At 45.8% G+C, this 24,547-nt stretch overlaps 1 protein-coding gene across 2 annotated transcripts in view; it reads left to right on the top strand.

Annotated features, from left to right (window-relative positions):
* Window positions 1-2,074: 2,074 nt before the first annotated feature.
* Window positions 2,075-24,547, top strand: part of IGFBP4 (insulin like growth factor binding protein 4) — a 94,476-nt gene continuing 72,003 nt past the window's right edge. For both annotated transcript variants that reach the window (XM_040331689.1, XM_040331688.1), the window contains exon 1: window positions 2,075-2,585. In XM_040331689.1, the coding sequence (XP_040187623.1) occupies window positions 2,240-2,585 (346 nt within the window). In that variant the 5' untranslated portion in view covers window positions 2,075-2,239. The remainder of the gene's footprint in view (window positions 2,586-24,547) is intronic.

The following is a 24,547-nucleotide window of genomic DNA, read 5'->3' as shown; positions in this document are numbered from 1 at the left end:
CTACGGGCTAAGACTGGGATGCCATTAAATTCTTGTACAGTACGTGTAAAGGCAGGCGTCCCAATACTTTTGGTAATATAGTGTATATAAGCACCTCGAAAGAGCTCTTTATTAGAAGAGAAGCACTATTAGTCGCAATGTTTGTGTGCTTGGGAAACTTTTATTTTATCAGCAATAAAAGTTTATGGATTCCTAAGACACCCAGCTGGTGTTCTTTTTTTTAATGTCACATGAATTTCTCTACTGGGGGCTTTTTCCCCGTTTAGGAGGTCTTCTTTGTGGTTGAGCTACCGAGGGTCACTAAGCCCGGCTAATGCTGCCTGATTGGTAGGCAAAATAATCCAAGTCCAGCTCCCTGTATTCACTTTCTTTTACCCACTTGGCGTCCGCGCTATAGCCGAATGACGGCCACAGTGCGGACCCCAATTGCCGGGAGGCCGTCAATAGACGTCCTCCCCTTCGCGCCTGCAGGGCGCACGCGATCCCTTACCCGGCCCCTTACCACGTGATCAGCTGTCAGCCAATGACAGCTGATCATGTGATGTAAACAAAAGCTTGGTAATCTTTTTTCTTTCTCTTTACGCTGATAGCGTTAAGAAGAAAAAAAAGCCGATCCGGCTTATGTGTAAGGGACATCAGTCCCGAAGAGCAAGAGGCAATTCTGCCTCATCTGTGGAACCAGTACCCCCTCCCAGTGCCACCTGCCAGTGCCCCTCAGTGCCACCTACCAATGCCCACGAGTGCCACCTATCAATGCCCACAAGTGCCACCTATCAATGCCCACCAGTGGTACCAATCAGTGCCTCATCAGTGCCACCTAGCAGTGCTGCCTATCAGTGTAACTTACCCGTGCCAATCAGTGCCCATTATTGCCACCCATCAGTTCCCATCACTGCCACCCATCAGTGCCCATCACTGCCACCCATCAGTGCCACCTATTAGTGTCACTTCTCAGTGCCCACCAGTGCCACCTATCAATTCCCATCAGTGCCACCTCTCAGTGCCCACCAGTGCTGCCTATCAGTGCCCACCAGTGCCACCTATCAATGCCCACCAGTGGTGCCAATCAGTGCCTCATAAGTGCCACCTAGCAGTGCTGCCTATCAGTGTAACTTACCAGTGCCAATCAGTGCCCATCACTGCCACCCATCAGTGCCCATCACTGCCACCCATCAGTGCCCATTACTGCCACCCATCAGTGCCACCTATCAATGCCACCTAATAGTGTCACCTCTCAGTGCCCACCAGTGCCGCCTATCAGTGCCCACCAGTGTTGCCTGTTCGGTGCCCATCAGTGCCCATCAATGCAGCCCATTGGTGCCCATCAATGCAGCCCATCTGTGCCCATAAATGCAGCTCATCGGTGCCCATCAGTGCAACCCATCGATGCCCATCAGTGCAGCTTTATCGGCATACATCAATGAAGGAGAAAAATTACCTGTTTGCAAAATTTTATAACAAAATATAAAAATATATTATATATATTATATATATCTTTTTATTTTTATTTTTTTTACAAATAATAAAAACCGCAGAGGTGATCAAATACTGGCAAAAGAAAGCTATATTTGTGGGAAAAAAATTATAAAAATGTAATTTGGGTACAGTGTTGTATGACCGCGCAATTGTCATTCAAAGTCCATCAGCGATGAAAGCTGACAATTGTTCTGGGCAGGAGGGGGGTTTAAGTGCCCAGTGCCCAGTAAGCAAGTGGTTAAATAAGGCCAGTCTAGCAGACTGAGTTGCCATGTCTATGGACACTTTTACCTGCACCCACTAAAGAATAATCACGTTGAATTGTTTCCTCCTCTAAACTGCAGAAAGGTCTGGTTGCTTGCTATGGGGTTGTTGCATTTTATACATTATTATTGCTGTTTGCATTGGCTTGTATTCAATATTCCTTATAGCATTTCTTCTAATTCTTTCTGATCTTTTTTTGCTCTGTTTCTTCGACTGCACTGCTCTATAAGTTCTGCTTGTCTCGTTCACCATCCCCGCACTCTCCCCCTTTCCTCTGGCAATGGGACTAGAGATAGGAGTGGCTTGCAGCCAGTATAAAGTCCACATCTATCTGCTCAGTGCAGTCAATTTTCAGTCCCCCCTCATTCTTGCTATGGAGAACAGCACAGTCAAGGCTGGATCATTTCATGTTCCTGTGTGCTGAGTGACTGCTGTACCAGTCTGCCAGATCTGCCTACCCTCTAAATTCACCTCTAACCTTACTGGCCAGCCACACACAATGCTTGGGCACTGCCACTTTGCCTTAATCCTCATCTCCCTGGCATCTCTTGGAGTTGCAGATGATGCCATCCAGTGCCCTCCTTGCTCACAGGAGAAGCTCATTCGCTGTCTGGACCCTACTGGGTGCCTGGAGCTGGTGAAAGAACCCGGTTGTGGGTGCTGTGCCACCTGTGCCCTCCAGAAAGGGACGCCATGTGGGGTCTACACTGCCCGATGTGGCTCCGGGCTGCGCTGTTACCCCACCAAGGGTGCCGAAAAACCCCTGCAGACCCTTGTGCATGGGCAGGGGGTCTGCACTGAGATCACGGAAATAGAAGCCATACAGGGGACTTTCCAGACAGCAGGTGAGAATTATTCCCCCCTCCCCCAAAAAAAAACAGCTATTTCTAATTAAATTTCCTTAATGCAATCTGAATCTAGCATTGTGTTTTTGAGGAACTTGCAATTGTGTCTCTCCCACTTCAAAGGCAGGAAATGCCTCAAGGATATAACTTTGCCACAAATTGAATTCTTAACTGTTGTAGCACCAGACTGCCTGTCTCTCAATGTATAGAAGTATTTTTTATGTGTTGAGCAGGGCTCAAAACCAACGAACAACCTAGCACAGCGTTGCCTCCTAAAGAGTTAAGTCTGGATTATTTTTCTTGGTGCCAGATCATTAACTTTGTTCCACATCTGCATATATACTTATAGGATGGAGTGACGAGTGGTCTGTGGTGTTAGGAAAAAATAATGTGTTAAAGAGCAAAGTTAATTACCCTAATTTAATACTCAATTTTCTTAGTGCAATTTATCATGGCAGTAAGCTGAGCTTGGAAGGAAAGTGTGAGTGATGTGTGCTTGACAGCTCAAATTAAAACACTTAAAGCAATGCTTACATAGAGTAGAGCAAGCAAACGTATTTTTTTATGTCTTGTGTAGACACGACGTAATGACAGCTTATGTATTTTAGTATTTTTTTTATCGATTTAAATTAATTTTCTGAAAAAAAAATTTTTTTCAGAATATAACAGTGCATGTACAGTAAAACCTTGGATTGTGAGCATAATTCGTTCTGGAAGCATGCTTATAATCCAAAGCACTTGTATTTTAAAGCAAATTTTCCCATAAGAAATAATGGAAACTAAAATGATTTGTAACACAACCATTTATTCAGAAGTCCTTCCGTTTTACAGTCCATTTAAAAAGATTATAGCAATGTGTTAGGTTGTGTAACCATAAAATGTCCATCCACAAATGGAAGCCTCCCCAAAGGAAGTAAATCCAGCAGGAGCTACAGAGTAGACATGTGCATTTGTTTTCGTCCGAATTTTGGGCATTTTCGTTATTGTTTTAACAAACGAATCCGAAATCCGAAAGATCCGACATAAAAAAGCTTTATTTTCATTTTCGTTGCTACAACAGTTCGATATAGATAGGAGATTCGACATGACGGTGACAATAGCAATCTGTGTCTATCGAACCTGTGGTCGAATGTGCCTAACCTTAAAGCGGGAGTTCACCCTATAAAATGTTTTTAACATTAGATTCATGCTCATTTTGTCAAGGGGAATCAGGTAGTATTTTTAAAATCGAAGCCGTACTTACCGTTTTAGAGATACATCTTCTCCGCCGCTTCCGGGTATGGTCTTCGGGACTGGGCGTTCCTATTTGATTGAGAGTCTTCCGACAGGCTTCCGACGGTCGCATCTATCGCGTCACGAGTAGCCGAAAGAAGCCCAACGTCGGAGCGTCTCTATACGGCGCCTGCGCACCGACGTTCAGCTACTTTCGGAAAATCGTGACGCGATGGATGCGACCGTCGGAAGACTGTCAATCAAATAGGAACGCCCAGTCCCGCAGCCCATACCCGGAAGCGGCGGAGAAAGATGTATCTCTAAAACGGTAAGTACTGCTTTGATTTTAAAAATACTACCCGATCCCCCTTGACAAAATGAGCATGAATCTAATGTTAAAAATTTTCATTTCCGGGTGAACCTCCACTTTAACTCTACTAGTCCAAGATTATTCTACATAGAGAGGAAAGATTCGACATAGAGAGAAAAGATTTGACATTATAGAGACAGTGTTGGAGTAGACCATTTGATATGAACGACGAAGATTCGACGAAGCAGTGAAAAACATACAAACGTTGAATCTCTAATTGAAGGCTTATGGTGTCTGTCGAAAGTTCTAAGAAGATTCGACAAGCAGCTAAACTGTACGACGCCGCAATCGTACATTTCTGGTCAAATGCTCGGCCCATAGGCTATAGAAGAATTTGAATGTTGGTTGACTAGTAATAATAATTTATAAATATAATTATTACTACCAACATTAGAATTATTTTATAGCTTGTAGGCGGAACATTTGACCGGAAATGTACGATTGCGGCGTCGTACAGTTTAGCTGTTCCGTCGAATCGTCTTAGAACATTCGACAGACACCATAAGCCTTCAATGACAGATTCGACCTTAATTTGGATTTTCAGACGAATGCATTTTTTAACGAAACAAAATGAATAAAAACTAATTTCGAGATGAGCTAAATTTATTTTTCGGACGAAAACAAAATTTCGTAACAAAATATTTCAGTGTGCACATGTCTACTACAGAGCATAAAAGAGAAGAGAGGTGACTCTAAGTGTAAAGCGATCCACATAGACTGTCCTCCACACTGCCGGCTCTCACCACGGTCAGTCTGCAGTAGAGCGATCTGAAAGCGAGGCTAGAACCGCTCGTGGAAGGGACGACATCAATGGCGGTGCGGAGTATGGTCTATGTGGTCTCTTGCATACTTGGATGTGCCTGTTTCAATCAGCAACCATGTGAGTTTCTAAATGTTGTACCTTCATTAAATGTAACCATAAAGGCGCCTCTCTTCTCTTTTATACTCAGTTGTGACATGACGCTACTCTTATATCAAGACATCGCTTGTATATCAAGGCAATTTTTTTTTTTTTTAATTAGGTTGTCTTGCAAAACGCTCTCAAACCAAGTTACTCTCAAACCAAGGTTTTACTGTACCAGGTTAGATATGTATAGCTGCCTCCTAACTTTCCAAGCCTTTTATTGTTTGTCATAGTTAATGTTCCTCAGCTCTTCAAGGGCAGCTACACTTTTAACCATATTTTCCTTAGGATAAGCACAGGTACACAGCTCCCAACTGTCCCTGATTTCGAGGGACTGTCCCTGATTTGGAGCAATGTCCCTCTTTTCCCTCATTTGTCCCTCATTTTGGATCTGTTCTATATAGTTGTATGTAAAATGCACTTTTTATCTTTCAAAAAGTGTTTCCCGGTGCTAAACCTTTCATCCAATTTTCAAATGACTTAATTTGTACATTTTAAAAGCCAATATAAAGTAATAGTAGTGGTAAAAAAAAGTCCTTGTGGATTTAATTTAACAGTTTTTTTTTAGTTAATTCTACTTTAAGAGGGTGTGGCAGGGGGTGTGTCCTGTGTCTACATACGTTTGTTAGTAGGTGTCCCTCATTCCCATCTCAAAATGTTGGGAGGTATGGTCCAAATTTAGGATTGTAATTCTGACTTTACTTTCTGTGTACCTGTTATAGGTCAGTAGCCCAAAATTGGGAATGAGCACAGATCTGGTTCGAACTAGATGGAACTGCCTCCCAACCCAATACCACTGCCACCCAATCAACTGAGGCCAGGGCCTTCTTAGCTCAATACAAAAAGATACTTGGTGGGCACACCCAAAAAATGCTATACATCTAAGCTGGTGCTGCTATAAGACCAAATACAGTACAAAACAGATTATAGCGCACACATGCAAAAATGACATTTATCCTGCAAGGCTAGTTAAAAACACCTGAACATATTCAAAAATACGGGGGTTTGGTCACACTATATAGTCATATAGTGCTAAGCCCACTTACTGCGACAAAGTACCCCGAATTAGTGGGTCCTACCCTAGTAATAGAATGAAAGAACCTGGGTCTCAACCATGGGAGATAAACTCCTCTCTGTGGGAGAACTGAAGGGTTTCTTCCTATACAATGGTGGCCACTAATGTGAGGTAATGAAGAGGGGGAGGGGTGCTCCAGCCAAGAGACCTGGTCAGAGTCTATACAAAATACAAAAAGATACTTGGTGGGCACACCCAAAAAATGCTATACATCTAAGCTGGTGCTGCTATAAGACCAAATACAGTACAAAACAGATTATAGCGCACACATGCAAAAATGACATTTATCCTGCAAGGCTAGTTAAAAACACCTGAACATATTCAAAAATACGGGGGTTTGGTCACACTATATAATCATATAGTGCTAAGCCCACTTACTGCGACAAAGTACCCCAAATTAGTGGGTCCTACCCTAGTAATAGAATGAAAGAACCTGGGTCTCAACCATGGGAGATATACTCCTCTATGTGGGAGAACTGAAGGGTTTCTTCCTATACAATGGTGGCCACTAATGTGAGGTAATGAAGAGGGGGAGGGGTGCTCCAGCCAAGAGACCTGGTCAGAGTCTATACAAAATACAAAAAGATACTTGGTGGGCACACCCAAAAAATGCTATACATCTAAGCTGGTGCTGCTATAAGACCAAATACAGTACAAAACAGATTATAGCGCACACATGCAAAAATGACATTTATCCTGCAAGGCTAGTTAAAAACACCTGAACATATTCAAAAATACGGGGGTTTGGTCACACTATATAATCATATAGTGCTAAGCCCACTTACTGCGACAAAGTACCCCGAATTAGACCTAACGTGACCATGTGGCCATCGTAGGTCAATAATATCAACAGCATCACCACCCCTTTGTCTACAGGCAGCTGCAGGATGGGAAATGCTGTGGCCACAATTGATTGGTTGGCACTGGGCAGGAATGATAGATTTCTTCTAGGTTTTGGTTCGAACCCAAGTCCGAACCAGATCTGTGCTCATTCACAGTTTTGGGCTACTGACCTATAACAGGTACACAGAAAGTAAAGTCAGAATTACAGTAAAACCTTGGATTGCGAGCATAATTCGTTCTGGAAACATGCTTGTAACCCAAAGCACTTGTATATCAAAGCGAATTTCCCCATAAGAAATAATGGAAACTAAAATGATTCGTAACACAACCATTTATTCATAGGCCCTTCAGTTTATACTCCATATAAAAAGATTATAGCAATGTGATAGGTTGTGTAACCATAAAATGTCCATCCACAAATGGAAGCCTCCACAAGGGGATTAGAAGCAAAATCCAGCAGGAGCTGCAGAGTATAAAAGAGAAGAGAGGTGCCTCTAAGTGTAGAAATATGTTGTACCTTTATTAAATGTAACTATATTGCTACACTTAGAGGCGCCTCTCTTCTCTTTTATACTCAGATGCAGGCCCGGACTGGCCATAGGGCATACCGGCATATGCTCGGTGGGCCGCCGGTGGCCCGCGACGAGCCGCATGTCACGTCTCCCCCAGTGCACTCTCAGCTGTGAGTCGGAGCCGCATTCGAATGACAGTGACACCCGTCGGCACATCAGGGGGCCGAGACCTGCAACGATCCCCTTCTCTCTGGCACGGTTTCCCCCGGCTCTGATGATCTGATCAGTCTGGGCTGTCTCACACAGCCGAGCAGAGTGAAGCCACCTCCCCCTCCTCCTTTATGTCTACACAGTGGGAGGGGACCCGACATGCAGTCCCACGCTGATCTGAGGTACATTATGGGTCTGAATGGGGGGGGTCTGAAATGTAAGGGGGTTCTGTACTGTAGGGAGGGGGTCTGTACTGTAGGGAGGGGGTCTGTACTGTAGGGAGGTCTGTGTAACATGCAGGGGGTCCAGAACTGTTGGGGTGTCTGTGTAACAAACTGTGGGGGGCTGTGTAATGTAAAATGGTCCAGAGGTGCGGTGCTATGTAATGTAAAGTGGTCCAGAGGTGCAGGGTGCTGTGTAATGTAAAGGGGTCCAGGGTGCTGTGTAATGTAAAGGGGTCCAGAGGTGCAAGGTGCTGGAACCCCACATCCCATCATTAACCGCTGCTGCTAACCCCCCCCCTCCCCCCCACCGGGCTGCTCAGCCGGGCCTATTTTTTGTCCCAGTGCGGGCCTGCTGAGATGTGACATGATGCTACTTGTATATCAAGACATCGCTTGTATATCAAGTCAAAATTCACTAAAGAATTTAGCTTGTCTTGCAAAATGCTCTCAAACCAAGTTACTCTGAAACCAAGGTTTTACTGTACAATGTGCCTATGCATTTTGGGTCAAGGATTCTAGTGATGACCCCTTTGGATTGGAATGAAAGCAATCAACTAGTCTTTTTTTTTTTTAAGCATTAAAGATCAGCAATGACAGCCGCCTGAATTATTGGGATATAGGTTTCTTTAAGTCTCGGATCATTTGCAAATATCCCTCCACATTTTAATATATTGTGCATAACAGGTAATTCTGCCTCAACCTTCTTAGAAAGTTTCAAAGCTGACATAAGTAAAGCTAAATGCTCATTTAAAGTGTTACTAAACCCAGGAGGAACTTGACTGGCCTGCACAGAGTCCTGATCTCAACCCGATAAAACACCTTTAGGATGAATTAGAGTGGAGACTGCAAGCCAGGCCTTCTTGCCAACATCAGTGCCTGACCTCACAAATGGTGCTTCTGGAAGAATGGTCAAACATTCCCATAGACACACTCCTAAACCTTGTGGATATCATTCCCAAAAGAGTTGAAGCTGTTATAGCTGCAAAGGGTGGGCCAACTCATTATTGAACCCTACGGACTGAGACTGGGATGCCATTAAAGTTCATGTGCGTGTAAAGAGGTGTCCCAATACTTTTGGTAATATGGTGTTTATGGGGATTTTTTTTTTTTCTTTAAGTGAATACAGGAAATACAAATATTGCAATGTGACCGACAGTTTAATAGCAGAAAAAAACTTTACCTACACGTTAACAAAACATTGCATCAGTAACGGTCAAACATGAACCCGTTGCGTATCAGTTACAAGACCAGCAGAGCAATAGTAGAGAGAGAGAGAGAAGTGTAAAGATGTTGGTGGAAAAAATCGATGTATTTTATAGTACATTATAGTGTATTTGTACTGCATTTGTGACCGAGGAAGAGTTTATACATGCCTAGTTTGACTGGTTCCTAAAATTTATGCTTTACACCTATATGGTACTATATATAGTTTTTAGGAACAGTTACAATTTCTTATTTTTTTGTGATCCCTTAACATAGTAATAGAGAGATCTGACTTGCTGTAATGTTCTGCTGTGAGTTGGAGATGCAATTACAGACTTTACTCTTAACATCTGCTATTGTAGTTCACTATTTTTGCATAGTCATACTATATAATGGTATATTGGTTATAGGGATAGAGATTTCAACTTTTTTTTTCCAGGGAATAATTTCTGATGGTGACATATCTGTGCTTTGTCACTCACCACTTGTAGTCTTTGGGCAAAATTGTGACAAGGTGACAACACAGGAGAACAACTTGGAGACAGGGACAAGACGTTGTCACTCTATAACAGGAAGCGCTTACACAAGGACCTTCACGGCAGGATCATCTGATGTTATTTTAATAAAAGACGCAGATTTAAAAGGATTGATAATTACTTTCAAAAACTATATTATCAAGTTTTATGAGACTTTAGTGATTGGGTGTACAATTACATATACTGGGCCAGATTCTCGTACCTGCGGGGCAGTGTAACGTAACCCGTTTACGTTACACCGCCGCAAGTTTTCAGTCTAAGTGCCCGATCCACAAAGCACTTACCTGGAAACTTGCGGCGGTGTATCGTAAACACGTCCGGCGCAAGGCGGCCCAATTCAAATGGTGTGGGTACCATTTAAATTAGGCGCGCTCCCGCGCCGGACGTACTGCGCATGCTCCGTTCGCAAGTTTCCCGACGTGCTTTGCGCGAAATTACGACGCGCCGACGTGTTGAGAATCGCAACGTGCGTAACGTACTTACGCCGGGAAAACAAAAAAATTCAAAAGCGACGCGGGAAAGACGGGCATACTTTAACATGGTGGAGTAATTTTACACCATGTTAAAGCAGCCCTATCTTTGCGACGGGAATCTGAGACTAGCGCCGACGTAACGACGGGAAAAACCTTTGTGGATCGCCGTAACTGCTAATTTGCATACCCGACGCTGGTTTACGACGCAAACTCCCCCCAGCGGCGGTCGAAGTATTGCATCATAGGATCCGACGGTGTAATTCAATTACACCTGTCGGATCTTAGGGCTAGCTATGCGTAACTGATTCTATGAATCAGTCGCATAGTTAGAACGGCCCTAAAACAGAGATACGACAGCGTATCAGGAGATACGCCGTCGTATCTCTTTTGTGAATCTGGCCCACTATAATTATCCCCAGTCTTATATTTCCTGAACTGCAGTTATTTCATTTTTAGAAAAGATTAGAAGATCTATTTATAATTAAAGTGTTTGTGAAGGCTGAAGGGTTTTTACCGTTTTACAGGTTAAAAACCTTCAGTGTGCAGCTCCCTCCTCAGCATGGGTAGGGGCAAAGGGGGCGAGTTCCCCCCCCCTGGAATCAGGGATCAGCAAGGTGTCTGCCAAAGGTGTGCGCACGGGTTGTGCCCAGGCTAGGGTGACCACATTTCCAAACTGCCATTCAGGGACACCCCCCCCCCCTAAAAAATATATGTTTTTTTACATATTTTTTTGCGTATTTTGGGGGCAGGGGCGTATCATGAAATCAGCGGGCCCGTGTGCAAGATCAAAAGAGGGCCCTAGGCCCCATCAAATGCAGCCACTTGTGCCCCATCAAATGCAGCCACTTGTGCCCCATCAAATGCAGCCACTTGTGCCCCATCAAATGCAGCCACTTGTGCCCCATCAAATGCAGCCACTTGTGCCCAATCAAATGCAGCCACTTGTGCCCCATCAAATGCAGCCACTTGTGCCCCATCAAATGCAGCCACTTGTGCCCCATCAAATGCAGCCACTTGTGCCCCATCAAATGCAGCCACTTGTGCCCAATCTAATGCCGCCACTGTTCCCATCATATGCCGCCACTGTTCCCATCAAATGCAGCCACTTGTGCCCAATCTAATGCCGCCACTGTTCCCATCAAATGCAGCCACTGTTCCCATCAAATGCCGCCACTGTTCCCATCAAATGCCGCCACTGTTCCCATCAAATGCAGCCACTGTTCCCATCAAATGCAGCCACTGTTCCCATCAGATGCAGCCACTGTTCCCATCAGATGCCGCCACTGTTCCCATCAAATGCCGCCACTGTTCCCATCAAATGCAGCCACTATTCCCATCAAATGCCGCCACTGTTCCCATCAAATGCAGCCACTGTGCCCATCAAATGCAGCCACTGTTCCCATCAAATGCAGCCACTGTGCCCATCAAATGCCGCCACTGTTCCCATCAAATGCAGCCACTGTTCCCATCAAATGCCGCTACTGTTCCCATCAAATGCCGCCACTGTTCCCATCAAATGCCGCCACTGTTCCCATCAAATGCCGCCACTGTTCCCCATCAAATGCCGCTACTGTGCCCCATCAAATGCTGCCAGTGTGTCCAGCAATTGTTGCTACTGTGCCCCATCTGATGCTGCCAGTGTGCCGATCAATTGTCGCTACTGTGCCCCATCAAATGCTGCCAATGTGCCCATCAATTGCTGCTACTGTGCCTATCAGATGCTGCCAGTGTGCCTATCAATTGCCGCTACTGTGCCCATCAGATCATATGCTGTCAGTGTGTTGATTATTTGTAACTACTGTGCCCCATCAACTGCTGCCAGTGTGCCCATGAATTGTCGCTACTGTGCCTCCATCAGATGCCGCAAGTGTGCCCATGAATTGTCGCTACTATGCCCCATCAAATGCCAGTGTGCCCATATTTAAATTGTCGCTACTGTGCCCCATCAGATGCTGCCAGCCAGTGTAATTTGCCCCTTTTTGCTCACCTTTTAATATGATTTGGAGATGGAGTGACCCCTCGTCTGGTGGTGGTGGAGCAGGGCAGTCTTCAGCCAGCCGGCTGGTCTTCTCTTCTGGTTCCGAACTTCGGGCCGCTCGGGCGGGAGGAGGAGGAGCCTGCCTGGGCCCTGGAGGAGGTCAGACCGTCGGAGATGTCGCGGGCGGCGGGCCTGAAATTCGCTGCAGTGCAGGCAGCGGCGGGAGGTCGGGACGGACCGAATCCAGCTGGTGCTGAGCAGCTGAGGTCACTCACTGTCGCTGCTAGCCTGCGCTGGGCAGTGGGCTGGAGCGGGCTGCTGCGGGGGAGGAAGAGGTCGGAGGGCTTGGTCGTCTGCGCCGCGGTGGTAGGTGAGTGACTCACTTGTCTGACTCTGACCGTGTCCTGACGATGGGGATGCTGAGCTGCTCTCTCTGCTGCGCTGCAAGAACCGCGGCTGGAGGAGGAGGAGAAGAGGAGGAGGTGGGGGTGGAGTCGGAGCCTCAGAGAGAGGGACACGGTGATGTCACTGGTTGCTACAAGCGGGGCGGCCCTAGCAACCAGTGATTTCAAACAGCGGCACTGCGGTAGTGAGTGTGGCAGGCTGGCAGGCAGTCTATGTTTGATTCCGGGACGAACTATTGTCCCGCATTGAAGGCTCCCGGGACACGGGACAAAAAGTTAAATTACGGGACGATCCCGGGCAAAACGGGACACGTGGTCACCCTAGCCCAGGCACGCACACCTTAATCACCTGAGCGCAGCGCGCAGAGTCAGTGGGTGTCGGGTGCTGGAACGCTCTTCATGTACCAGCACCCGGCACAGGAAGGAAGATTGCACTGTGGGCAGCAGCTGGCAGGGCTTTTTTATCGTCTGATGTTCAGACAGCGCTGGTCTCTAGCATCAGGAGTCAGCACACACAAAACCCTTCCTACTCTTTCAGCTCTGCATATACCACAGAGGAGGGGTGGGTTATCCACAGCACCTCTAGCCTGCAGCGTGCAACAACAGGAGCCTGTGCCAGGAGCCTGACCTGCCACTGTGCGTTTATAGACGATTCTATTCTGTGTGGGGAAGAGAGCTATGTGGGGGGAATGGGTATGCAATGCATACTGGCATAGCACATGCCGGGAATCTGCACCCTGTATATAGCACATGCCTGGATTCTGCACCCTGTACGTGGCACACGCCTGGATTCTGCACCCTGTACGTGGCACACGCCTGGATTCTGCACCCTGTACGTGGCACACGCCTGGATTCTGCACCCTGTACATGGCACATGCCTGGATTCTGCACCCTGTACGTGGCACACGCCTGGATTCTGCACCCTGTACGTGGCACACGCCTGGATTCTGCACCCTGTATGTGGCACACGCCTGGATTCTGCACCCTGTACGTGGCACATGCCTGGAATAATGTCTGCCGTTTCCCCTTTAAAAATAAATACTTACGAGTCGCGGCTAAGCCCCTTCATGACATTTTCAAAAGAGGGCGGAGCATAGGTAATCTTAAAATGATGCCCCCGTGAAAAATTTTCTGCAGGCGCTCATGCTCCTCAGCCCCCTAATACTTCCCTAAACCCGATCCAGCATGTGAATGGGAGCAATGTCTCTCCTGGGTATCTCCCTCCTCATTGGCTGAGATGCATCAGGAGCCATTGGCTCCTGCTGCTGTCAATCGCAGCCAGCAAGGGGGGGCGGGGGCAGGGCTGAGCAGCGCTCTCTGTGTCTTATGGCTACAAAAAGCCGGCTCGGGACTGAGCATGCATGAGTGCCCCCAAAGCAAGGGGGAGGTACCCAGGGTGCTGGAGACCCAAAAAGAGGAGGATTGGGGCTGCTCTGTGCAAAATCATTGCACTTAGCAGGTAAGTGTAACCTGCTTGTTATTTAAAATAAAAAACCCTTTACGAAAATACTTTAATGAAAAATTGGCACTGCCATTCATCCAGAGAACCTGTATGTATATTCGTTCTGTGCAATAAAGCAAAAACAGATGTTCTCTAAGCTATTTAACAGATGTTCTTTAGGCTATTTTCTCTTCTGAATGAATGTTCTTTTATTATGGGCAGTAGTAAGATTTCACAATTTTGGACAAATTATGGCCACTAGATGGAAATGAGAAGCATAGGAAAAGCATACATCTCTGTAACAAGAGATTCAATGTAACAATTCTAGGGAACACCAATGGTTACATTTATTTGCCAATTCCCTCTAGGATTCTCTAGAATTGTTACATTGTTTGTGCTCCATCTAGTGGCCATGATGCAGTATTGCACTACTACCCCCAACCCCTGAAAAACAACCCCACACCATAATCCCCCCCTCCCCTCCACCAAATGATTTGGACCAGTGCACAAAGCAAGGTCCATAAAGACATGGATGAGCGAGTTTGAGGTGGAGGAACTTGACTGGCCAGCACAGAGTTCTGACCTCAACCCGACAAAACACCTTTCGAATAAATGAGAGCAGAGAGCCAGGCCTTCTCGTACCTGACCTCACAAATGCTCTTCTGGAAGAATGGTCAAACACTCCCATAGACACACTCCTAAACCTTGTGGACAGACTTCCCAGAGGAGTTGAAGCTGTTATAGCTGAAAAGGGTGGGCCAACTCAATATTGAACCCTACGGACTGACTTAGAATGTCATAGTGCCCCCTTGGAATGCCGGTCTCCGAGGGGGCACACGATGCAGGGAGAAGCCAGAAGAGGAGGATGGAAGCCACCCTTGCACAAAGGAGGAAAGTATACCAAGTTTGTTATTTAAAAAAACGAACCTTTGCAATACCTTTTAGGGATAGAAAGTATCAGTATGGCGCGATGGCGCACACCATACAAAGTGTATCCATTGTGACAGTTTCCTTGGTGTCTTCCCGAGCTGGGAATCCATTTCAGGAGAAACATATTTCCTCTTGCTTTATGTGAGTTTCTAATTGTCTTTCTTTAATAAATGTTTACACACCCACTACACTTAGTCTGTGCACTTTGCTCTTTCTGTCTCTTAGAACCTGTAAGCTGACCCAGCAACACTGTAAGCATGTTCCCAAAGTTCAGTGCATCCTCCAAGAGAGTCACTAGGCCCTTCTGAGAGACGAGCAGTCTTCTCCAGCAAGGGGCCTCCCAGAGTCTCCTTATTTGGCACAGCTTCCTCCAGACTAGGCAGGACAGCTTTAGGATCATTTTAGCACACTTTGGGCCTAACAGCAGAGCTCCATCCAGCAGCACCTCCTCAGGCCTCAGCCTAAGGAAAGATAGCGAGCACATTGTATTTACCAATTTTAAGTTCACCTGCTGGTGGCACTATCCTGCTTTGGGCTGTTTGCTGCAGTTCCAGTGTCCACCAGCAGGTGTCCCCCAGGACCCAGCAGGCTATTGTAATCTGGCTAATTAGTGTTCAGCTGCCTGGGGGCTACTTAAAGGAGTTGTAAAGGAAAATCTTTTTTCACCTTAATGCAATCTATGCATTAAGGTGAAAAAACATCTGATACTGCCGCCCCGAGCCCCCCCTTATACTTACCTGACCCCTTTGAAAGTCCCACGCGCGGTCCCGTGATCCTCTTCACCGCTCAGCCTGGCCGCTGATTGGCTACAGCGGATGGATTGAGAGCAGCGCAGCCATTGGCTGGCGCTGCTGTCAATCACATCCAGTGACACGGGGCGCTGAGGGGCGGGGCCGAGTGATACAGTGAGCAGCTATGGCCACTCGCTGTATCACGGGAGCGTGCCCGCAATTAGTGACCACCATGCGAGCTCTCGCATGACTGTGGTGACTAATTGCAGGGAGGACCTGAGACAGCCGCCAAGGGACCCCAGAAGACGTGGATCGGGGCCACTCTGTGCAAAACAAACTGCACAGTGGAGTAAGTATGAATGTTTGTTATTTATGTAGCGGGGTCATCCCGTCAGAGTCTAATGACAGGCCTGAATCCTGCTGGAACTTTGCTCACGCTTGTAAATATGTAAGATACCTTTAAGAAGTTATGCATTGTGGGACTGCAAGTAGCGGGAGATATGGACTCCATTGACTCTTAGGAGAAATAGACTACACATCCCACAATGCCCTGCGTTATCAGAACATGTGACCCCTTCGCACAGACATATGAGGGAGGTTACTTAAGGAAAGGGAGGGGGCTGATCTCTCTCTCTCTCTCTCTCTCGGGACCTGCATCTTCTCCTCTGCGGAGCTGTGGAGGATAGCACAGCCATACTGCTAGGCCTGAAGCCTGGGCCTATGTCCTCCGAGAGACCAGCCATCCGGAAGGAAGCAAGACCACCGTACCCAGCTCGTGTTCCCGAAGATCGGAGAGGCCACCCAGCTGACAACTGAAACAGTGGAGAGCCTGATGCCGGGATCCTTGTGCAGTGATCTACTAACGCGCCTTTTTAGAAGAACTCAGGCGGATCGGGCCTGTCGGGTGAGGGAGCACATGCTCAACTTCAAACTCTTCCTTTTAGACAGACACCCTAGTGCCACCCTACAGGTCGGAGACACATGTTTGGCCTCTAGCTGAAACTTAGAGGCCCTCTAACTTGATACTTATTATACAGAAGTGACTGACGCTAACGAGCGATAAGTTCCCCAACATTGCTGTTCAGGATACTTTGTTTGATTAACTTCCTCTCATCGCTTACCACTTGCGGATTATAAACCTAACGTGCACCAACCGGCCGCAACGTGGACTTTAGTCTCGAGACGTTCTTTAGCTGCTCTGCAGGACTGCTCGCTAGAGGGAGCTTGCGAGCATAGACTGTCTATATTAGTTTAACTGAATGGTACCATTCTTTAGCTTAGGTCTTTTATTATTATCATTTACTGATTCCCGCAAGGGCCCTTGCAGAATCACATTGTGTCATTGCATAACAGTTGTCAATTTGTGTTTCAAACCCATGTTTGCTTTCTCTAGTCTACAAAAAATAAACTTATCCTTTTTGGTTTAAATATATTGACTGTGTGGAGTGTATTTTTCTCACCTGGAGGGACTATCCATAAAAGCAGGTAATACTGTTGTTACATTGTCATTGCATGTTGTATGCCTGCTATTGTGACCTCGGCCAAGCAGAGGTCACAATACACCCACCAAATTTCTGATGTGTCAAGGGAGGGTTCGAGCCAGTTAAATAGGGGTGAGCCAAGCAAAAGAGAGTAGATCCCAAAACAATCAGCGGCTCCTGAGGGGGTAGAGCTACATTTAAAAAAAAATGTTTTTCCTTTAGTAACGCTTTAAGGCTTCTCCTCCCTTCCCCTGGTGCGTCACGATTTTGGTCCCTGTCCAGTCTGCACCCCTGTGCCTTGCTCCTGCCTCCCTCTGTTCTGTTCCAAGCCGTGATTCCCTCCTTCCTCGCAACCCTTGTACTCTTGTCCTTAGCTTGGTCTGTGTATGTGTATTGCCCTGTACACATGATCAGTTCATCCGATGAAAACGGTCTGATGGATTTTTTCATCAGATATCTGATGAAGCTGACTTTCATCAGTCTTGCCTACACACCATCAGTTAAAGAAATGATCGTGTCAGAACGCGGTGACGTAAAACACAATGCGTCGACTTGATTCTGAGCATGTGTTGATTTTTAACCGATGGATTTCCCCACAGACGATCGTTTTTTTCTATCGGTTTTTTAACCATCAGATCATTTTAAAACAGGTTCTACGTTTTTTCACCGATTGGAAAATAACAGATGGGACCCACACACGATCGGTTCGTCTGATGAAAACAGTCCATCAGACCGTTTTCATCAGACGAACCGATCATGTGTACGCGGCATAAGTGTGTGTGTGTGTGTGTGTGTGTGTGTGTGTGTGTGTATATATATATATATATATATATATATATATATATATATATATATATATATATATATATATATATATATATATATATATATATATAATGTTGTTCAGGTTCATCAGCTCTTTTTAGTGGGGTTTTTGGTTTTGTTTGGGGTAGTTCATGTGCTGTGTTCATTGTTTGCTATTTCTCACTGTAAATAAATTTCACTTTAATATATATATGCTTTGGTCTCAGTTCCCTTGTGTAGCTACGTGTCTGGTCACCTTAGACGCTGATCCCTGACATATGTATATCCTCGCCCAGCATGCACCAGTGGCATACATCTCCTATTGGATTGGCTAATGGAAATTTAAATATTCATAACTTGGTTTTGTTTGTGACTGTTAAGATTGGGGAAAACCAGATGAAAAACTACTGTATACTATCACTCTGAGGTAACTACAGCTCAGTCAAAAACTAAATTGACATAATAGCCCATGTTTAGGACAAGGAGGCTACCGGCTAATAAAATTTAGCACACCAAAACCAGAATCTGTTTACCTGGAATACTTGGAGGCATGTACCAAATGGTGCACAGCTACAAGGACTTCAAATATTATGTAAATGCCATTGCTCTACGTTGGCCAGTGACCATATTTTAGGCAATGATGTCACTGCTATCCCCCACAGATTCCCAGTGACATCAGTGATTCCAAGGAACTCTGTGGGTGCAAGTATCTGCGACTTCCTAAGGAACCAGTGGCAGTGGGAAGCTGTCGTATACAGTGTTGCTCATCTTCCTTTTAAAAAAGTAATTAGTTACAGTTACAAATTACTTGTCCGAAAAAGTAATTGAGTTAGTGACTCAGTTACTTCATTGGCAAAGTAATTAGTTACTCGACTCAGTAACTGACTTTTTTTTTGCCGGCGTATAAGACGACACTGTGCCATCTGTAAACATGCCTCACTGTGCCTGTAACATGCCTCACTATGCCATCTGTAACATGCCTCACTGTGCCTGTAAGGCCCCATACTCACGACCAAACATGTCTGCTGAAACTGGCCCGCAGGCCAGTTTCAGCAGACATGTTTGGTCGTGTGTAGGTGCGAGCGGGCCGAATTCCAGCAAACATTTGCCCGCCGGGCCTTTTCCCAGCAGACAAATATTCCTGGACTTGTTTTAAAACAGCCCGCTGGAATTCAGCCCGCTCGGACATGTACGGTCGTCAGTACAGACCTACCGTACATGTCCAGGCGCCCGCCGTCCCTCGCATGCGTCGAATGACTTCGACGCATGCGTGGAAGCATTTTAAAGGCGGGCCGCCCACGTCGCCGCGTCATTGTCGCGGCGACACCGCGTCATCGACGCGGCGACACCGCGGACACGCCCCGCGTATTGTTTACGCGCGGACTTCTGTACGATGGTGTGTACAACCATCGTACAGAAGCCCTCTGGCAGACATGTATGGTGGAAACGGTCCGACGGACCGCTTTCACCATACATGTTTGTCCGTGTGTACCCGGCCTTAGTAACATGCCTCACTGTGCTGTAACATGCCTCACTGTGCTGTAACATGCCTCGACGACGATCTCCCTACCTTTTCCTGTTCTCCGTATGTCAGACGTCGGCGGCCATCCATTATTCAAAAGCCGCGCCTCCTTCTCAGGCTTTTCCGTGATAGGCGGAACAGTAATTTTCCCAGCAGAGCCTCTGTTCAGTGTTCCGCCTATCACGGATGTCCTCTCGTCCGAGGCGGAAGCTGAGGATGAGAAGGCATCCGTGATAGGCTGAACACTAAACAGAGGCTCTGCTGGGAAAATTAGTGTTCCGACTATCACGGAACAACAGTCAGAGGAGGAGGAGGCGTGCTTTTTTAATAATGGATGGCCGACGTCAGAGGAGGAGGCGCCCTTTTTAATAATGGATCGCCGACGGCTGAGCTGACAGTGACACACAGGTACATGGATGTAATTGCGGTAACGCCGCCCAAGTAATGGGGACGGTGTTACCGCGAGGGGAAGAGTAATCTGGTAGATTACTCGTTACCCTCAAAAGGGGCATCGTTAGGTAACGGCGTTTATTTTCACGGCGTTACTTACAACACTGGTCGTATATAGAAGCAGTAGAAATATGATGCAAGGTTTCCGACGAACAGGCTAATTTTTGGACATCTGTCTAAACACCCGAACTTCAGTTTGTAACAAACCATTGACTAATGCCTATTCTAAATATACAATGGAAAGAACTCTTATAACAATGAACATGCTGTGGAGCTGATGCAGTGTTTCCTTCATCATGATAGTTTCCCCTTTTTATTTGATCCCTAGGTATCAACTTTTATGGACCCCTTTTTGTTTCTGCAACCCTTTGAAGTAGCCCAGGCTTCATAGTGGGTATCTTTACACCAGGGACTTTAAAGTCTCTAAATACTGTGCAACATAGGTGTGCGCAGCCAATTGCATTAGGGTGTGCACCCCAAAGCTCAAACACACACTACCGATCGCTCACAGTGTTCATTCAGAAAAGGAAGGGGTCCGTAAATTACATATTTACCGGCCCCTTATTTTGTTCATCCTAAAACATCCCTGCAGCATCAGCTGCTGGGAGAGGAGAGGAGGGAAGCCAGCAGCTTTGTGGGGGAAGCTAGGGCAGTAGGGGGCACTATGCTGCACAGGATGATTAGGGTGTGCCTGGGCACACCTGGCACACCCTGTGCACACACCTATGCTGTGCAATATCAACCATTCCTGCCATTCCTAGTCCAAGGTATGCCAATCCCCTTCTATTCGGGGGGAATTGGGATTGGACACAGGCAGTGGGATCAGGCTGAATTACAACCTGACCAAGAAGTGTCAACATTTGCATAGTCTATAATTAAAATGAAAAGGGCACATCTAAATGTATCTTTATAACATAAGCCATCTAGATTAGCCCTAAGAAGGAGTATGTTCACCTGGATTAGTGGCTGAGCTACTCCATATAATGTACTTCAGCTCTTATTGCTAAATCTCATGTAGCGTAGACATGAAGATGATCTGTGCTGTCTACAATAGGGTGACCAGACGTCCCTGGTTTCCAGGGACAGTCCCCAGATTGAGGAAACTGTCCCCGGACCAAGTCTGTCCCCGGATTAGATTTGAACAGGGGCAAGTGTCAGAGTCAGTGCAGAATAAAAAAAAAAAATCTGAATTGTACCCCCCCCCCCCCCCCCCCCACACTCCACTGCACCTACTAGCTTAGGGGGGTTATTTTTTCCATTATCTGTGCCCCTTTATGATGATCATATGCTGGTCGGAGCAGAGGGACCATTTCTTCGGCTTCGGGTGCATGACCATTCAGCTCCGCTCGCATGTTCTTCTGCCTTGGCTCAAGTGGAGTGATCTTCCACCACTCCCGACCCAGTAGTAGCCAGGGCCCATAGTGAGACTTGAGAGCACCTCCACCACAGTAAGAAAACACTTGTTAGGCACACATTTAACTTTTTTGATTGCCCTAGATGTTATTCCCTTCCCAGCCAGTGTCATTAGTACAGTGACAGTGCATATTTTTAGCACTTATCACTGTATTAGTGTCACTGGTTCCCACAAAGTGTCACTTGGTGTCCTATTTATTTATTTTTGCCGCAATATCGCAGTCCAGCTATGAGTCGCTGATTACCACCATTACTAGTGATAAAAAAAATTTCCCCAGATTTAATTTAAAAAATCTGGTCACCTTAGTCTACAAGCAGACCACCCCTGAAGTTCCATGGTGCTGACAGTGGTTATTGGATTGGAAACAACTTAAACTCTTCAGTCACTCCAAAATGTGCACAGTAGACTGGAACCTGATTCAATGGGTCCTAGTGGAACATGCATCTAAAGCTATATGCAGACACCTCTATGTTGTTATTTTAACCCCTTGCCACTGAGCGTACGCACATATGCGGCCTCGGCTTTCGGGGGTTATACCGGGATGATGCCCGCAGCTGCAGGCATCATCCCGATATCATTTTTAGAGCCAGAGATTGGCTTTTCAGGGATAACAACCAATACGGCTAAAAGCTGCTCGGGTTGTTATCCCGGAGGAGCGGGAGGGGTCACCCCTCCCGCCGCCTCCGCCGCTCTTACCGGGCCTCCCGTCCCACCAGGAGACCCGATCTACGATCCACCGCCTCCAGTGCCCAGCCGCAGACTGGAATGGCTTTGATCCAGTCTCTTCAGTGTAAACACGGAAGCGACGTCACAACGTCACTTCCGGTTTATTCAGCTGCCAATGGCACCGGTTTTAAAAAAAAATACACAGTATTCAGAATTGCAGTATTCTTTTAGACCCCCGATCCCTCCATAAAGAGTACCTGTCACCACCTATTACTGTCACAAGGGATGTTTACATTGGAGATTTTTAGGTAATTTGCCGCCATTCCACGAGTGCGTGCAATTATAAAGCGTGACATGTTTGGTATCTATTTACTTGGCGTAACATCATCTTTCACATTATACAAAAAAATTGGGCTAACTTTACTTTTTTTTTTTTTACCTCTTGACGACCAAGGACGTCCCTGGGAAGTCCTCCGCTTTGTGCGGTGATATCTGAATGATGCCTGCAGCTACAGGCATCATTCAGATATCGCCGTCTTCAGCCGCCGATTCTGTGCACGATAAGAACGAACAAAGCGGCGCCCCCCCCTCCTGCCGCCATCCGGTGCTTCTCCGGTCTCTCCTGTGCCATCGGGGGCCCGGAGAGCGAATCAGTCGGCGCTGCTAAAAAGCATAGAGATGACTGGTGACCAGATGGTCACCAGTCATCTCTATGACCGTCGGAGGCCCTGGGTGCGACGTTATGACGTCACGCCCGGTACCCGTAAGTAAACAAAGCCGCAATCGCGGCTGTCGGCATGTGATCGGTGATTTTTTTTTTTTTTCACCGATTTCATGCTTGTAAGCCTGGAGGAGAGATGTGGGGTCTTATTGACATAAAGAGGACCTGTCACACTGATTCCTATTACAAGGGTTGTTTACATTTCTTGTAATAGGAATAAAAGTGATCAAAAAAAAAATGTAAAAAAAATAAATAAATAAAATGTTTCAAAACGCCCCTGTCCCCGTTATCTCGTGCGCAGAAGCGAACACGCATGCAGGTCCCGTCCACATATGTAAACGCCGTTCAAACCCCACATGTGAGGTATCGTTGCGTGCGTTAGAGCGCGTGCAACAATTCTAGCACTAGACCTCCTCTGAAACTCAAAAACAGTAACCTGTAAAAAATGTTAAAGCATCACCTATGGAGATTTTTAAGTACCGAAGTTTGGCGCCATTCCATGAGTGTGCGCAATTTTAAAGCGTGACATGTTTGGTATCTATTTACTCGGCGTAACATCATCTTTCACATTATATAAAAAAATTGGGCTAACTTTACTGTTTTGTTATTTTTTTAATTCATGAAACCGGTTTTTTTCCCAAAAAAAGGCATTTGAAAAATTATTGCGCAAATACAGTGCAAGGACAAAAAGTTGCAATGATCGCCATTTTATTCCCTAGGGTGTCTGCTAAAAAAAATATAATGTTTGGGGGTTCTGATTAATTTTTTAGCAAAAAAATTGTGATTTTTACATGAAGGAGAGAAGTGCCAAAATTGGCCCGGTGGTAAAGTGGTTAATTGATGAAAGTGTCTTTTTCCCAAAAAGTTGCGTTTAAAACACTGCTGCACAAATGCCGCGTGACATAAAATATTGCAACAATCGCTATTTAATTCTCTAGATTCTTTGCTAAAATAATATATACAATGTTTGGGAGTTCTAGCAATAGTTTTTCTAGTAAAAAAAAAATACGGATTTTAACTTGTAAACGCCAAATGTCAGAAATAGGCTTAGTCATGAAAGGGTTCATAAATAATTACAGTTAGGACGTGCACTGGAAAATGGTAAAATGGAGGTACATGGTGGAGTATACTTTTACATACAACACTTTTTCTTCATTTATGCTCAGAAAATATTTCTCTAGTTTTGATTGTCCATCCTGGAAGCAATGGGCTGTGTTTAGTCTCGGAGTCCTGCTTTCTATCAAGCTGTCCATTTAGGTCTGTTGTACGAATACATTCCTACAAACCTTAAAAAAATGCTTCTCTGTGCCTCATAAACGCATGGTAACTGCGTGTGCAGCTTGTAAATGTCATTGTTTTATGGTGTTTATATTTTACTATTCGGCTCATGTGCCATTTTAATTGGTTTCTGATGATGTGTTTAGTTAGGTGGACATGCTGATGAAGGCTGTAAATGTTTAATTGCTTACATTCATGTAATTATCATTTAGTTTGTGCAGATTTCTGTCTGGATATATAGAATGTTGCGTAGTAAGCACAAACTGACTTTTTTATTTTATTTTTTCCTTTTTTTTTTTTTTTTTTTTTTTTTATGGTCGTAGGAAGATTTTAGTTGTGGAAGTGTAATCATGATGCATTTACTAGAGAAGGGCTATGTCTGAGGCATACAGTATATAGGTAGTAGGGTTGCCACCCTTTCTTTAACCACTTAAGACCCGGACCAATATGCAGGTTAAGGACCTTGCCCCTTTTTGCGATTCGGCACTGCGTCGCTTTAACTGACAATTGCGCGGTCGTGCGACGAGGCTCCCAAACAAAATTGGCGTCCTTTTTTCCCCACAAATAGAGCTTTATTTTG

The sequence above is a fragment of the Rana temporaria genome, chromosome 12 (genome assembly GCF_905171775.1).
Source record: "Rana temporaria chromosome 12, aRanTem1.1, whole genome shotgun sequence".
Classification (NCBI taxonomy): domain Eukaryota; kingdom Metazoa; phylum Chordata; class Amphibia; order Anura; family Ranidae; genus Rana; species Rana temporaria.
The sequence above is the reverse complement of the archived record's forward strand: the minus strand, read 5'-3'. Positions and strand labels throughout refer to the sequence as shown.